Here is a 17220-nt window from a genome sequence, read left to right on the forward strand (position 1 = left end):
AGCAAAAGCAGACTTTTTTATGCTTAGCAATATGCGAAACCTAATAAAAGACAAGTTCAAAGTACAATATAAGAGACTTTACAGTAACAAAAATACTGTAATTCTAAAAAGCCGTATTCAGTTAAAAGAGTGAATGTATTTTCAGATTTACGACAGTAAAGTTCAAAATCTAATCAAAAACATTCAGTTCTCATAGAAGACAGTCTAGTAGATAATGGCCCAGTACATATGCTACCACAGAAAGAAAATGCACAACTGTTATAAATTTTGGGTATTGATGTCTTATTAAATTAAAATTTACATCGATTAATACAAGTTACTTTTAAAATACCAGTCATGAAATAACTATATAGTTTTATATCTATCAATTTCCCTGTTCGCTGTACAGTTTTATGCAGTTAAAAATAACAAAAATGAGCCTTAATGAAAAAAGGACTGTCATCAAAAACAACTATCTGTAAAAAAAACAAAAAGCTGGTAGTATTTTGGGTATGATATAGACCAAGCAAGTAACATGCCACTGATAAAAGTTGTAAGGGAAACTTTAAGTCACTTCCTATGTGGAATGTTACTTGCATGCCATCACAAATCATTTAGCATGTGTCTATCCTTCAAAATAGCATGGTGTAGTGGGCTTTTTTTGCAGGCTCTGCAGGTCAGTGTTTCTCACTCGAAGGTACTAAATAAATCAATAGGTAAGTGCACAGAAACACAAATATTTGTACCAGTTATTATGTTATCCAGAATTAATATTCGTTTTACAGAAACAGAAGAATATCAAATCATAAACACAACGAAAACAACATTACAAAAAAGATGCACTAATTTGAGTGTTGGTGAAGAACAACACATTTCACAATGAAACTGTTACATACTTTAAAATCAATACCTACATCTGCTTCTACCAATTTGCTCCTGCTTCCCCTTTGTGGCGAACTTCACCCGCAAACACAGCCTGCTCAGCTTTGCTCACATTACTTGTTCATCATTGTCTTACTTCAAGACCGCTTTCAACTTCATACTCCTATTAAATCAGAAACAAAAAGCATGGGTCAAGGTCAATAATTCCTATGGTAAATGTATAAATATTCAACTACTTACATTAATGCATCCGAGTTTTTTTTTATTTTAGAATTCAAAAACATTAGGATACAGAAAACAATGTCCATCTTTCAGGATAGTTATGCAAACAAAACAGTGACATTCTAGTTAACAAAAATGTGTATTAAAACTACCTACAAAACACCAATGTGTAATTCGCTCAGCCGGATACCACAATATGAGAATAATTTAACAGGTTGAAACATTTGGGCTTTGGAATGAAAACAGCTATTCTTTCACAATGTCTCATTTAGAACAGGTCATATATTGACACCTGTACCTAGTCTCCTACATGTATATTAGATAATACTACGGAAACATTTCAAACTACTAAACTAATTAAGAACATATACACAAACTGAATTCAAAGTGACCTACTTCACTGCCTCTGTCAGTGTGATCAGATCAAAAAACAGACCAAGCTAATGCCCATCTTGGTCCCACGACATCGTTGTTTAGGTTAGAATTCAGCAGGTAGAATTCATATTTAACCTCAAAAATGCAACCCAGAGTTACAGAATGTAATAGATATGCTTCCATCAGCGTCAGGGAATACTATTATATTATCAAACTGTTTTCATATCAGCTTTGCTATAGACGCTGAGCCAGTTGAATTGTAATTTCAAGACAATGTATCCTCTTAACACATTGTGTGGATTATATTTCATGAATGAGATATAATTTTAAGCAGCATTATAAAGTGGGTTTTTTCATTTGTGCTGAAAAATAGTAAGTCTAATAATATAATTTTTCAAATTTCCCTTCTACAAATTACTTACTACTTAAGTAAGCCAGACATATATATCTCCACAGGTCGGGTGTAATAATGGATGACATACGTACATGATCATCAAATATAAACACCTAGAAATAATGTTTGTTTGTTTGGACTAAATATGTTTGTAATTTATCAGTGTAAGTACAGAAAGCCAAATAGTAAGCAATGAAAAAGAAAAGTTGATCATATACAGGTGCCAAAATTCTTGACCAAAATCAAGCAGCCAATTTTGACAGGCGATTAACAAAAACTGTGATCAACTGCTTGATGTAACTGTTCACAGAGGCTCGAAATTATTATTTGAAGCACCGACTAAAATGACAGATCTGAATCTGAACAATGTTTTCTTCTTCGAGATTCGCAAATTACAACAACACGTGCTTTTTGGCTGGAGAAGTGAAGTTTCATATTTCCCTTATGTACCATTTAATAGTAGTTCTCCATCAACGATGATATCACTCACCTGTTGTCTTCGATGTGATGATGTAAAAAACTGCGAAATAAGGTAAAGGCTGACCGAAGAGAGCAGTAGCCATAACCAAGACTTTCTGTGTGAGAGCTCGATTTCGCGCCACTAAACTATTGGCGAACAAAGGAGAGGGGTCATGCGGCACTCCACGCACATCCAAGCCCGATGCCACATAGTCGTGTAGTGATAGCTTAAATAGTATTCCTCATGGTTTTCTTGGAAATGAAGAATTGAGTCCTAGGGCAGCGGTTAATGGACGGAAAAATATAGAGAATACTTCATTTTACAGTATTTTCGACGGATCCAAGGCTAAAACCACACACATAAAACATAGTTCTTCATGAGCGTGAATTTATACCAAGCTATAGTGCATTCATAGCCTGGAATATGGGCCTCGAATATGGACCTGTCATATTATCTCTGAAAACACAATTTCTAAATTAATTCTAAAATTAGTACACCAATTGCGCTAGTCTTCCAAATTATTGTAGGCGACATGTACAGGCAAGTACATGTATATGATGTAGTCCTACATGTCAGCCATTCATCCCTAAACGTATTTAACCCTGAACATATTTAGCGGTCAACCCGTTTAGGAATGCGCTTAGATAAAAGCCGAAGCAAAATATATATTTATAATACGCACATGTTTGGGCCTCAGATTGGTTAGGAGAACAAACGTTAAAGACTCTAAACACGTTGGCACATCCAACATGTTTAGGTAAGTCGTGCTTTAGCTAAGGAAGCATTTCTTAGCATGTTTAGCACACAACATGTAAAAGGGACGTTAATTTCTAAACGCCTTTTTTGCAGTGTTCACTAAAAAGGTATATTGGTCATTTGCCATCTTTAAACATTCCACAGAAGGCTGTGAAATATATATATATATATAATATATATATATATATATATATATATTAATATATATATATATATATATATATATACCCATCTTACCTAATCCTATATTTTTACAAAGACAAAACGGTTTCCTTCTCGCAGAGTTCACGTCAAGAGGGGTAGTTTCAATCTGACATTTCAAATAATTCTTACATAGTCAGCAATATACCTAAGGGTTTTTGCATATGTAGCCTTGAAGCAATTGTTAGACCCCGTGTGTTGTGTGACGATTTCCACCAATGTCACAAGTTATTATTACCATTCTTTTGTACCGGTACGTAAATATGACCAGAGCGTCCAGAATCTATGGCTCTTTGGCGCTTCATGATTGTGCCTAATTCCGCTTAATTCGGGGCCAGGGGAATTATATCCATCGTCTTGAATTAGATCGCCAAGTTGAAAGCTCAAAGCGCAATTGAGATACTTACAGATTTCGCTCATTCGCCTTGAACATACCTTTCACCTTTCCAGCATCATTGAAACCTGTTGACTTCTTTTCCTTGCATGATTCCGTCTTAATTTCGTACTTTATATACTTTTTTGTTTTCGGTCGTTTGTATTTAACATCGTTTTGGAAATTGGCATTGTAATTATTGACCTGTAACACCCATCTTGGTTGACCGGTGGTATGTTGTCTGCTTCGACGCATACATACAGTACAAAAGACTACAGCATAAAAAGTAAAAGCAGAGCAGCGACGACAGTGTGATAATTTTCAAATGGTCACGCGTAACTGGTGCCCCTCTTATGGATTTACCTCAATTCGCGTTTTAATTCGAAATGTTCGCGTAAATGGCCCAATAATAACTTACGCGCCTCTCCGCACCATGGCTTATTCAGACTGACATGTAGGTAAGACAGACAGTTACATGTATGTTAAAGTCAACTTATTTGGACTACACGGGTTTATGCCACCGGGCCTACGGGATTTTTGATTAATGCGATCGTTGTGAGTTCGTCCGGCACATTTGGCTTCTTCTTCTATCATACATGGGAGGTTTGCTAGCTGCCAATATAGGGTCGTGTAAAATTCCCAGTTTTCTCTGCTCATAATGCCGTATGTTAAGTGAAATATTCTTGAGTACGTCGCAAAGCACTAATGCCCCACTCAAAAATATTTCATGGCTGAATTATGGCATCACATGTAAAAGCAACCTTTAGATCAAACTGATTGATTTTGTGCTTAACTTACATAACGACAGTCAGGTCTATGGGTGAAGGTAACCAAAATTCTCAGGGTATATCACCTGCCTTTGGAAAATATCTGAATATTTTGCCAACTTAAACATAAAGGTAATTATTGAGCAATTTCCTTTCGTCACAATAAAGTGTATGGTCTATGCGTGTACATAACAGCAAAAGGAAGACACCTCATTCTCTCTGGCAAACAATCTTTCACATGGTAATGACTTCATTTCAGTTATTACCGGTTTTGTGTCACCCGTGGTCTCCACCAGCCTAGAGGGCAGGGTGACAAACGGGGACCGTTTACTACATGACTTACTCAGCGGGTATGACACCGACATGCGGCCAGTAAAGAATCCAACTGAAGCCGTGTTGATCACCATGGACATTACTATCAACAAGATCCTTAAACTGGTAAAACCCCAACCTTAATAAAATACAAATGTATTAGTTTCACACTTCAGTATTTTCAACCTCATTTCTGCATTTTATCCATAGCTCTGTCTTACCTCCACAGTTAACATTTCTTTCACTCACTAATGTTTCAGTCACTTTAATTGCAATTTTTCAGACTTCGATGTCTCAATTGTCCATTACACTATTGCGCAGCTCCACTTTTTTATAACGCAAAAGACAGCAGTTATTGAGTAAAACCTGAGCACCTGTGACAATGTGATATTTTGCACATAATCACACGTATCTGGTCACTTACCAGTTTACCTCAGTTAAGGTTTTATGATTAAAAAGTAGCAAGTTAAATGCCACCCAGGACTATGTTTTAAGCAGAATTAGGTTTAAAATGCACTAATGTTAATTGCATCACCTCATGGTTTAGGATTATACAAATGTTGTGTTGTCATCACATTATATAAACGTTCACATAAAAAAACATGAAAGGGAACCAGGCCGCTTTTCTAACACGTGATTGCACTCTTCTCTCAAACTCATTCAGAAATACACACACACATGATTTGTTTTATACATAAATACCAAAAACTAGAAACCCATAGTGCTCTTGTCTGCTTTATTTCAGAATGAACGTGACCAAATCCTTGTCTCCTTCATATGGATTCGCATGGTAAGATATGTTACTTATGCAGTATTAATGGTTATTTAAAGTCAGCTTGTACTTAATAAACTTTAAATTTTAATTTTGAGTCCCACTGTTCCGATTAGCGATTTTCATAAACATCAGAATCATGTCCCAAACGTTAACAGTAGGACATCATATAATAGGCCCTGCAGAGGATTTGAATTATACATATATATAAAATGGTACACAAAAGCAATATTTTGTGAGACTTTAGCGCCGTCAATGAAACTGACTAGTTTTCCTCTTTTAGTTGATTTTTTTTTCTCTACTTCAAGTTTTGGAAGGATGAATTTTTGCGATGGAACGCCTCTGAATACGGTGGTATAACCCACTTCGCTCTTGACCGGGGTCGAATCTGGACACCAGATATAACACTGTACAACAGGTACATTTCACCACATGTATGTTAGCAATGAACAGAACCACCCTCTGTTTTCCCTTTCCGCTCCAAGTTCCGATTATAATGTAGCGTAGATAGAAGCTGGACTATGAAAATCCACAGTACTGTGATAAATTTTTAAAATATACAGAAAATAAATCTTTTTGTACAAGACAAAAAAAATCCGATAAAAGCTGAATATTCCATTTTGGGTCGAAGGTTCCATTTTGCATATTTCTTAAACAATCCATATGGACTTCTGAAAAAAAAAAGACATTTGTCTTATATCTATATTTGGTTTTGCCACTATTCCTCGGTGCTTCCAGCGTTGACAAAGTTGGGTTGGCGATTCCGGAAGGCAACAAGGTGACCGTCACGAAGGATGGAAATATTGGTTGGTACTTCCCGACCGTGATGGAATCCTCCTGTGCCTTGAACATCCGAAGGTTCCCGTTCGACTCACAGATTTGTCCGATGAGATTCGGCTTCTGGGCTTATGACATACTCGCCTTAGACATCCAGAATCTCAACCCGCATGCGCAAACAGAGTTTTTTGAGGAGAACGGAGAGTGGCAACTTCTGAACGCACCTGCCAGGCGGGGTCTGCGAAAAGAACTTTCCACATACCCGTATATCGACTTTTACCTAGAGCTGGAGAGATACTCCCAATTTCATTTTCTGTTTCTGATTATCCCTTTTCTGGTGATCATCATGGTGACAGTGCTGGGGTTCCTTATCCCGGTGGGGGTCGGGGACAAACTAGCGCTCACAGTCACCAACCTCCTGTCGCTAGTTGTGCTACAACTGCTGGTGGCAGAGCGACTTCCGCCACAGTCAACTAATATGCCAGTCATCGGTGAGTATTGGTACGATAAATTTGACTAAGTGAATGCTTGATGAAAAAAATATTATGCATAAAAATAAGTCACCAGCCTTATCAGTTGCATTAGAGCTATTTCCACTATACAATGCCAGGCTTATTCCAACTGGAGCCCTCAATGGCTGATTGTTTCAACGTGTCGGTCTCATTGCTGCGGATTAGTTCTTACATATAATAGTAACGGCCCCGGTGTCAATGAAAAATTCTGGAGATCTATGTTGTATGCTTCTTCAGTAGGTAAAGAAATTTACTTCAACTCTCTTCATCTAAACCATTTGATATTTGGTTTCAGCCGTGAAATGGTTAGCAAAGAAATTCGAGTCCATACATTGCATTAAAGTCATTAGAGGCAAATACAGTTATTCTTCAGAATTTTGACTTATATCAGAAAGTTTTCCATGTACTTGGCGAATGTCGCTGGCTTACTTCGAATACCCCGATTTCCCTTACCTGTAAACATGACCGCTGTCATACAAGTGAAACATTAAATAAATTTTGAATCTTTACTGGTAACGTTCAAATTGGACATATACTGGATCTCTCGCCGCAGTATATCAGCTCTTGGCCAGCAAGCTATTGACCGCTTCTCTTTGCATGATTGCGGTCTGATTTCATACTTTTAGTTCTTTGGTGGTTTGTGTTATACGTCGTTTTCTGAATTGGCCTTCCGATTATTGACCTGGAACGTCCTTGTTGGTTGACTGCTGTTATACGAGTGTATGGTTTCGATGCATAGATAGTGCTCCAGTCCAAATCTCCTTAGTCTGCGACTTTGTCAGATACCTAAAGAATTAGGACGGTGAATTCAAGACAACATTTAATTTCAGCCATGTTCTTCTGTGCTTGCATCCTGCTGGTTGCCTTGATGGTGGCGCTTCACGTGTTCGTCATCTTGGTCCATAAGGGTAGCACAAGCCGAAGACCCCCACATTGGCTACAGCGGATTCTCTTTCCAACTAAGTATGGGAAATATCGGGACGGCTTGCCAGACAAGATCGCCATTTACAGTAAAGAGGTACGCAGTTTCCCAATGTTATAGCTATATGGACAAAATATTTCATTATAGCTTCAAAAATATTTTAATAATGTTAGAACTCTGGTTAATTACCACTTTGTTGGCAACGTTTGGTCTTGATGAAAGTCATATCTAGCAGTGGAGGTATTCTGAACGTTTGGCTGACTTTGTATATTTGGTGTTAAGTGAATCGATATGAAAAAATTGTTCTCACAGGTATATCGTTTTACCAACGTTCCTCTACGATTTTAATGTATCAATGCCCAAGAGCACAATTCAGTTGGAGAGCATAATTCAGTTGGAGAGATATGGGTAGCCATTTGTTCTTCGATGAAGAAAAATTCCGTTTTGTCTGCAAATCTTTATTTAATATATCTAGACAACTAATACCCTTATGTTACGTAAACTGATAGCGCTGAGCATAAAGCCAGTTTCTACACTTAAAATACCACCATAAAAATATGTCACATAGTGCATTGTACTTCACGCATTTACAGCAACAGGACAACTCCCCTCACGTTCCTTACAAGCCATCAGAAGGCTTTGGAGAGAAACAACCCAAAGGTACACACGAGCCTTTGTCTATCTGGACGTTGGATACCAAAGAGCCTGATTCAGATGCAGCAAATCTCAGTTCTGACCCCATGATGAATGACATTGCTGACAACATTCTGCAGATTCGCCAGCACTTAGTCGGGGACCGTGCGTCGCAGCAGCTGGCAAAAGAGTGGAGAAATGTCGCCGAGAAGATCGACAAAATCCTGTTCACCCTTGTCATGACAGCAACGACGTTCATGTCTATCGTTTGTACCCTTGGGCCGCAGTATGAACTGATTTAACCACTCACTTGACACGTTACGTTTATATGGCCAGTTAATTTCTTCACAGCATCTTCTGTACTGCCTGAGTGACTGAGAATGAACAGGATTTTGCACAACACATTTCATTTACACGATTAAAAACACAAGAATGGAGAAAGGAACACTCTATTAAACCAACGTCACCTAAACCGCAATGCCCTTTATTGTTCTGTTGGATAGCGTTGTGAATTTATACAAAAGCTAAAATAGTCTTCAAAACACATTGTTACCCAAAAAACAACGCACAGGATAAGAGTTTCATCTGGTATTAGATGACTTGCTTGTGCAATTATTATTCAAGTTCACTGATTCATCTCTTTAAAAACGTATTGCTTAAGTTTTATTATCTGTTACAGTAAGCCACTTTGAAACGTATTCCTTATCCAACATACTGGGATCGGGGGACGTGGAGGGGAGGGCGGGGGTCATCCGTGAACCGTGATTCACGTGAACATCAGATGACCGTGAACATCAGTAAAGCTTTTTATTATCATGGCTTATCAAATTTATGCTTGTTATACTTCGGATCAATTTGGCAAAACCTTCACACAGAAGAGACAAATCATCCTATGTGGAAAAATGTCTGCGAATAGCGTTTCAACTGCTTCAAAGACCCGGAGAGTTTGGGATGTTCAGGCATCGGTTACTGTGTTTGGACGAATAAATAGTTCTGTTCACAAGTCATGAATTTGCAATCTTGTATATGTTTTTAGACTCTTAGACTTGAAATTAGATTTCTCTTTTCTTGAACAGAATAGTGTTAAATATTCGATTACTTTCTCGCAGCCATTGTATTCATTTTTATACCTCATGTAGTTATACTTTTGATGCAGAATATGCTGCATTGAATCGAAGTATTAATTCATGCATTTGATAAATGTATATATCTAAAGAAACCGACTCAGTGTATGATCTATTCATGACATCACCTCGGAATCCAAATGGTTTCAAAACTTCAAAAAAGTCATCCAAATAAAGTTCGAAAAAGAAAGAAAACGGCATTTGTTCCTTAACCATGCTTAAGGCACCGGTAAAATAGCCGTAAATAACAAATTAAACACTGACCATTCGCTCAGCTTTTCGAACCGCCAGTAGCGTTTAGGTCTCGTGACAGAAGAACGTAACCCTACGTGGTGCTCGTAAAGCTTCCCCCCTTTTCAGGCACAGAAATGTTGTGCCCATGTCGTAAAATCCGTGTCCACATTAGAGGAGACACAAAGCCATCCACCAAATTTAAATTCCCAAGCAAGTTTTCCAAAGGTGCTCTTAAAATGTTTAAAATATTGTACAACACTTATCAACAGAATAAATAGCAAATGATAGTTACTATCCATACACTTTTTGGGTGCCACCATTCTGCAATATCTTGTGAGCTACATGTATGTAGGGTGTCGTCACATCACTTAGAACCTGGCCTATATTATAGATACTAAACAACGTGTGCATGATTGGCCATGAAACTTTGATAGGAACAACAAAAAGAAAACACGAGATACCGAAGTCATTAGGTTCAGTTTTGTTCCGTTTACAAACAGCCGAGGTTTCTTTGAATTTGACAGTCACGGTGAACTTTGTGGTCACAGCGTTGTTTTTCAGCGGAGTCTTTCGCCACCGCCTGGATTGGCTGTATAAGGCTGTATTTCCTTACTAAATATGGCTTCGCTACTGGGTAATGAAAAAATATGCAGCGAAATCTTATTCTCAGTCTTGTTGTCAGTCTCCTGCTCAACACGTAGGCATTAACTGTGACACAAATAGCCGCTCTTATAACTCCACATAAATGTATGACTGTCCAAAATGCTTCAATTTATCACTTATGTCACCCCAAAACACGATCTATTTCTGTTTATCCATCTCACACAGCCACATTAACAATCAGGAGCTGAAAAATGTCGAAGCGAAAATATCGCCTGAGGTTTTCAGTGCTAATGATTCGCCAAGTCCATGAGGGTCCACAACATTGTTCGTCAGTTACTGGACAGGAACTGCCCAAGAATGCCGTATCTCCAGTGCAGAATTTAATCTTCACGGCTTTCAAACCTTCGTAGAACTTTCGAAATAGGTGACCCTAAATGTGACAATTGTCGGTCTGTTTGTAAAACAAGTAATTGATTCAACGCACAAACACTGGTGCAAAGTCATGACGTGCTGAAGACATTTATTTATTTTATTTATTTATTCATTTGACCAGTGCTTTATGCCGTACTCAAGAATATTTCACTTATACTACGGAGGCCGGCATTGTGGTGGGACGAAACGAGGCAGAACCCTGGGGAAACCCACGACCATCCACAGGTTGCTAACTGGCCTTCCCACGTACGTTTTGCAGAAAGACTGATAATATAAATATGTGTGTGTGAGAACACATGTATAATGTGAATGTGCGAATATGAAAATGGATATATATGTATAAAAATACCTGTGTTATGAATGTGTGTAAATTATGTGTATACGAGGTAAACTAATACGTAAGAATGCGTAAATATCGTGTGTATGGGGGTACCTAATAAAGTGTTATACACTTATATACACATTATAAATACATCATAAATGCACAAGATGTTTTTACACGGTATGTCGAGATAGGTCACAAGGAGTGTAACACAGAGACAACCAACAGACAAACAAAGCAATGAATGAATTCGCAACTCTTCGTAAAAGAAACGCTCATCTGTAGTCCAAATGTAAAGACGGTATCTGAAATATAGCATTTTATATCCTGAAATTTCCGGATATAAACCGCCGGAACACAAGGCTATGTACGTGTACATCAATATGTATATGTGCATATAGAGCTTCATTTTCGGCATTATAATAATGCTTTATTTATGTGTGTATTATTTATCTGTGTAAGTCCTGAAGTGCGATATGCTGTCATGATCACAGAATTTCGTTCAAGCACGTAAGAACTGTAATGGTCGCCTAAAGCATAAAAAAATGCGGGCGAAATGCATTTGGTAGATCAGTTATGGGATGACACAGCCCAGGAATATTAGTTACTTATTTTTATGTTCCTCTTTACTTGTTGATGTAATTATTTAAATAAATGACTATTAAGTAAGTAATTACTTATGAAAAGTGCTAAGCACTCAGAGGTGATAGACAGGATATTATTCAGTGCACGCGTACCTCTGATTGCTGTGATTGGTCAAACTGTAACCCCGTCCGCTTATATCTCTACGCTCCAATTCGCATATAGGATGTCGGCCTACATGTGTTTATCCATTCTGTGGCACGACTTCTCTTCCTTACAATCTGTTATTTAAACTTTATAAATTAAGGCTCATGAAGATTAGAAGGGGATATCAAACTCCTCATCAATTAGAATGATTGCTTATTGTATTGCATAACATGCTCTGCGCGAATTCAATATAGATTGTCTTTTTAATTAAGCCAAGTGAAATGCATTCAAGAATATAAATTATCTTGGCACCCAAACACACTTGTTTCCCTTGTTCATATCGATGTGAGATGTCCTGTAGGCAATCTGATAAAACGGCATTCAAACAAAACGAACCACTTATCTACATTAGAATACAATATGAAGTATTTATCACTAAACAAAGAATGGCTTTTAAGCGCACAGTATAGCCTGCAGCTCACTCATTGCTCATTTATTATTAGAACGCTTGTGACGCGACAAATGCCTTAAAACCTATGCCTTCAAGTTTGTCCTGGAATTCCTCTCTTCTGCTAAACACGCCTCACGTCTGTTGATGTCTACTATGGATGCCAAAGCCTCTCCAGCCTTGTTGGCCGCTGTTGTCTTAGGTAAGTCTTTATAATTTAATTGTATCAAATGGTTCCAATGGTATTATGAAATGCTGTACTGTTCCGCTGACAGCCCCATGACAACAACAAAAAATAAAATAAATAAACTTCAGTTCGATCGTGATGATGGGAAACTGAAAAACTAAAAGGCGTTTTGGAAAGATCAGCATTAATGTGCGTATTTTAAGAAGTGAAATATAATATAAAAGTCGCCTGAGTTGTCCTCTGCATTGTATGGGACCAGATCAAAACTTTAATTTCAGAGAGGTTATTAGTGTTGTGTACATCCAAACTTATATATGAGATGCAACTGATGTTGAATATAGACAAACGATTAGTTGTGCGAGCTACTCCATTTTTACAGTCTAATATTGTTTTTAACTCATTAAGGCCTTATTTATAATTACATGCATTACTCTTGCCATTTCCGTTTCCTCCACGCGTAATGCCAACCGTGGTTGATGTCATGTATTCCTTAATATTGTGCGCAATGCCTAACAAATGAAGTAAATAAATATCTCTAGCTGTGACAAATTGTTCGATGCCTCTGCTTCTTGTTAAAATAGGCTATCCAACGGAACAACGATAATATGATTCACGAGAAGCTAAAACGCTTTATTTTTCAATACGTATAACTCGCTTGTGAGAATATATGAATATATTGCACTGTGCTTCATATGCTTCATGCTTATGATGAAACAACCAGCAACATACAACTTGATGTGATTGGTGTGATTGAATGATTGATTAGTGTTTAAAGCCGTTCAGACAAAAATATCTCGCTTAGAAAAATGTGACAAATTTACGTGTAGACGAAATTACTGATTGGAGTAAACCCTCAGCCCTCGTCATGTAACTGAAAATGTTTTGCCTAAATGGGCAAGCCCATTTCCCCCCCACAAAGAGAACTCAGTGAATATGCCATATCATTACCTTGTATAATCTTATTAGTCATTATATGCCTTCTTCCTTATTGTAAGGAGTAAATGTTGTGTATATCTACATCATTGCTACCTGATTTGAGTTCGTTACCCCTGGTTAACAGTATTTTATACATTAATGACTCAGCTTCAGTTATTACCTGTCTTCTGTCACCCGTGGGCTCCACCAGTTTGGAGGGCAGGGAGACCAACGGCTACCGTTTGTTACGTGACTTACTCAGCGGGTATGATACCGATATGAGGCCAGTGAATGATCCAGATGATGCCGTGCTAGTCACCATGGACATCACCATCAACAAAATTCTTAAACTGGTAAAGCACCAGTGTAAAAACAATACAGCTGTTTTATGTCCGCACTTAATTACATTCACAGTTCAGCGTTGTATTCACAGTTCAGCGTTGTATTCACAGTTCAGTGTTGTACTCACAGTTCAGCGCTTCATTCACAGTTCAACCTTTCAGTGTTAGTGCTTAGATTACAATTTTTTGTTATTATTTTCATTAGTATTAAACTGTGATACAAATATCCTATTTTCTATTAAATAGCAAGTTCATGTAGTATTAATACCTTAAAGGATTTTCTTATATTACATTGTACTACATCTGGCCCATCCCCTGTTCTCGTATCAACCCAAAAATCACTAAATCTAAATGCAGTTTTGCCTGTTTTTTTTTTTTTTTTCAGAATGAACGTGATCAAATCCTGGTCTCCTTCGTTTGGATCCGTATGGTAAGAAAGGATCTTCATGCAGGTTATTTCTAGATTAACACACCTTGAAAAACAAAAATCATTTGTCATGACCTAAACCCAAATCATAGGCTGTGATTTGAGAGGTCTTTTGAGGGCATTCGAATCATACATTGGCAGTTTTACACATCCTGTTACATTGACCACACGAAAAAATCAAAATGAAACTAGCGTCATATCTTATGAGAAATTTGCGTCACTGAAAATTACTTTGTTTCAATTACTTTGTCCTGTTTCCACGCCAAGTTTTGGAGGGATGAATTTTTGCGATGGAACGCCTCTGAGTATGGAGATATAACCCATTTCGCAATTGATCGGGGTCGAATCTGGACACCAGATATAACACTCTACAACAGGTATGTTTACCAATCCATGCGAATCAACAGTGAACTTAACACACGCAGCCACCGTCTGTACGATGTATTCTTCTTTTGGCCCGATGATAGTGTGATACCCAGGTCTACATATTAGCAATCCACAGCAAGCTGGGGGAAGCTGTACCCCATTCAACAACCCCTTACTCAGACTGATTATACCGTCCCAAATGCTTCTGATGTACAAACCATATGAAACCCTCCATTCTATGTTTATACCAGTTGCTTAAAAATGGTCGAGCAAAAATTCTCAATTTGCTCCAGTTTGCATACTTCCTAAACTCTGTGCATGTTTTTGTCTGTTGACTTTTCCTTGGTTTCTCCAGCGTTGACAAAGCAGGCCTGGCTATTCCGGAAGGTAACAAGGTGACCGTCACGAAGGATGGAAATATTGGTTGGTACTTCCCGACCGTGATGGAATCATCGTGTGCCCTGAACATCCGAAGATTCCCGTTCGACACACAAATCTGTCCGATGAGATTCGGCTTCTGGGCTTATGACATACTCGCCTTAGACATCCAGAATCTCAACCCGCATGCGCAAACAGAGTTTTTCGAGGAGAACGGAGAATGGCAGCTTGTGGATGCTCCTGCCAGACGGTTCGAGTTAGGTGCACTCTCTACCTACCCATATATCGACTTTTACCTAGAGCTGGAGAGATACTCCCAATTTCATATTCTGTTTCTGATTATCCCTTTTCTGGTGATCATCATGGTGACAGTACTGGGTTTCCTTATCCCGGTGGGGGTCGGGGACAAGCTAGCGCTCACAGTTACCAACCTCCTGTCCCTAGTTGTGCTACAACTGTTGGTGGCAGAGCGACTTCCGCCACAGTCAACCAATATGCCAGTCATTGGTGAGCATTAGTACGATAAATTCTTGATAAAAAATATTCATTCTTGCATGAAAATAAGTCCTAAGTTTACAAATCTCTCAGAAAAGGTCTTATTTTTTTTTTATATTGATATACATATAGATAATATAAATATAATTAAATTATAAGTAAATATTGCATGGGATTAACATTTTCGCCATATTTTCGTTTTAGCTTCCCTGGTTTGTTCGTCCTGTGCCTTGATTAGTATAAGTTAAACCCTAGTGGCTCAGTAATATGAACGGTCCTTTTCGGCGAAGGCGATCAGCGAAACATCTTAGCTGTTTTCAGTTTGTGACAATGCGATACATCAAAATCTTTACTATCATTTCATTTCAGCCATGTTCTTCTGTGCCTGCATCCTTCTGGTTGCCTTGATGGTGGCGCTTCACGTGTTCGTCATCTTGGTCCATAAGGGTAGCACGAGCCGACGACCCCCACATTGGCTACAGCGGATTCTCTTTCCAACTAAGTATGGGAAATATCGGGACGGCTTGCAAGACAAGGCCGCTGTATATGGTAAAGAGGTACGCCATGTATCTGCCCACTATAGTTTATATACTTATTTATTTGATTGATGTCCTCAAGAATATTTCTCTTAAACGATAGCGGTCAGCATTATGGTGGGAGGAAACCGGAGAAAACCCGGGGGACACCCACGACCATCCACAAGCTGCTTTAGTTTTAGTTTGCGGTTAATATGTAATATTTACCTGTAGGTAATGGTAAACTGGAGATTTATTATCGACGTCGCTTGTTCATAAAGATAACTATCTAATTATTAATGTACATGTTTGCTGATGCTTGTGTTTAGTTTTAATGTACACTCGGTTTAGAGTGAAAATGGCTTTGGGAAATTATTCTTAGTATGCTCAAAGTTTTCTGCATGGTTAAACTGTGTGTATTTGTCGTAAGGGTTTAAGGTTTTAAAGCCAAGAGTAATTGCGCTTACACTGTATAGCTTGCATTACTAAAAAGCCTCTTATATAGACTTAAAATTTTGTAAGTTGGATACATTGACAAATGTAAATGATGGCCTGAATGAGCAGAGTATAGCCAATGCATTGCAATAAAAAAAAATGTCCATAACCATCAAATTATGAAGGAATACTTTATATCTTACTTTACGCATTTTCAGCAACAAGACAGCTCACTCCACGTTCCTTACAAGCCATCAGAAGGCTTTGGAGAAAAACGTCCTATAATTTCACAGGAACCCTTGTCTATATGGTCACTGGACAGCAAGTCTTACTCAGACACGAGAAACCAGAAGTCCGACCCAATGATGTCTACCATTTCCGACAACATTCTGCAGATTCGCCAGCACTTGATGGGGAGCCGTGAGTCGCAGCAACTGGCAAAAGAGTGGAGAAATGTTGCCGAGAAGATGGACAAGATCCTATTCACCGTTGTCATGACAGCCACAGTGTTCATGTCTATCGTCTGTACCATCGGACCGCAGTATGAATGGATTTAAAAATTCTCTGTACCTTTATGTGACCGAAGTTGCAAAAAGCAAACGATTCTTCTCATAGCCGCAGTACCTCAGTATGAATATCATTGTGCATATCACATTATAGAACTACATAGGAATAAGAACCGTTTTATTTAGTTTTAAACCAAGGTATTAGGTGCGAGCTATAGTGGCAATACCATATAAACTTTAAATATTGATATATTTCATTGGTTGAATTTAAAACATATTTTCTCGTGGAATATAACCGGTTGAATATCCTACACCAAGTAAAACAAGTGACAAGTCTGATTATCATGCTAAACGTCCCACCCCAATGTTATCCGGATGCAGAGGACGCCTATAAGTGCTTTAATAAGTGTTTCAACGTCTTGTATT

General features: G+C 38.1%; 2 protein-coding genes across 2 annotated transcripts; both read left to right on the plus strand.

The window, feature by feature from the left end:
* Positions 1–4772: 4772 nt before the first annotated feature.
* Positions 4773–8639, plus strand: LOC135466923 (neuronal acetylcholine receptor subunit beta-3-like). The gene is made up of 6 exons (XM_064744677.1): positions 4773–4847; positions 5467–5511; positions 5802–5911; positions 6232–6761; positions 7613–7800; positions 8298–8639. Exons 1-6 carry the CDS (start codon positions 4773–4775, stop codon positions 8637–8639), a joined length of 1290 nt encoding a protein of 429 aa, XP_064600747.1.
* Positions 8640–12385: 3746 nt separating this feature from the next.
* Positions 12386–16845, plus strand: LOC135466924 (neuronal acetylcholine receptor subunit alpha-10-like). Its single transcript, XM_064744678.1, has 7 exons — positions 12386–12431; positions 13500–13684; positions 14058–14102; positions 14367–14476; positions 14821–15350; positions 15708–15895; positions 16507–16845. The coding sequence occupies exons 1-7, from the start codon at positions 12386–12388 to the stop codon at positions 16843–16845; spliced, it is 1443 nt and encodes a 480-aa protein (XP_064600748.1).
* Positions 16846–17220: the final 375 nt, after the last annotated feature.

The sequence above is a fragment of the Liolophura sinensis genome, chromosome 6 (assembly GCF_032854445.1).
Source record: "Liolophura sinensis isolate JHLJ2023 chromosome 6, CUHK_Ljap_v2, whole genome shotgun sequence".
NCBI classification, from domain to species: Eukaryota; Metazoa; Mollusca; class Polyplacophora; order Chitonida; family Chitonidae; genus Liolophura; species Liolophura sinensis.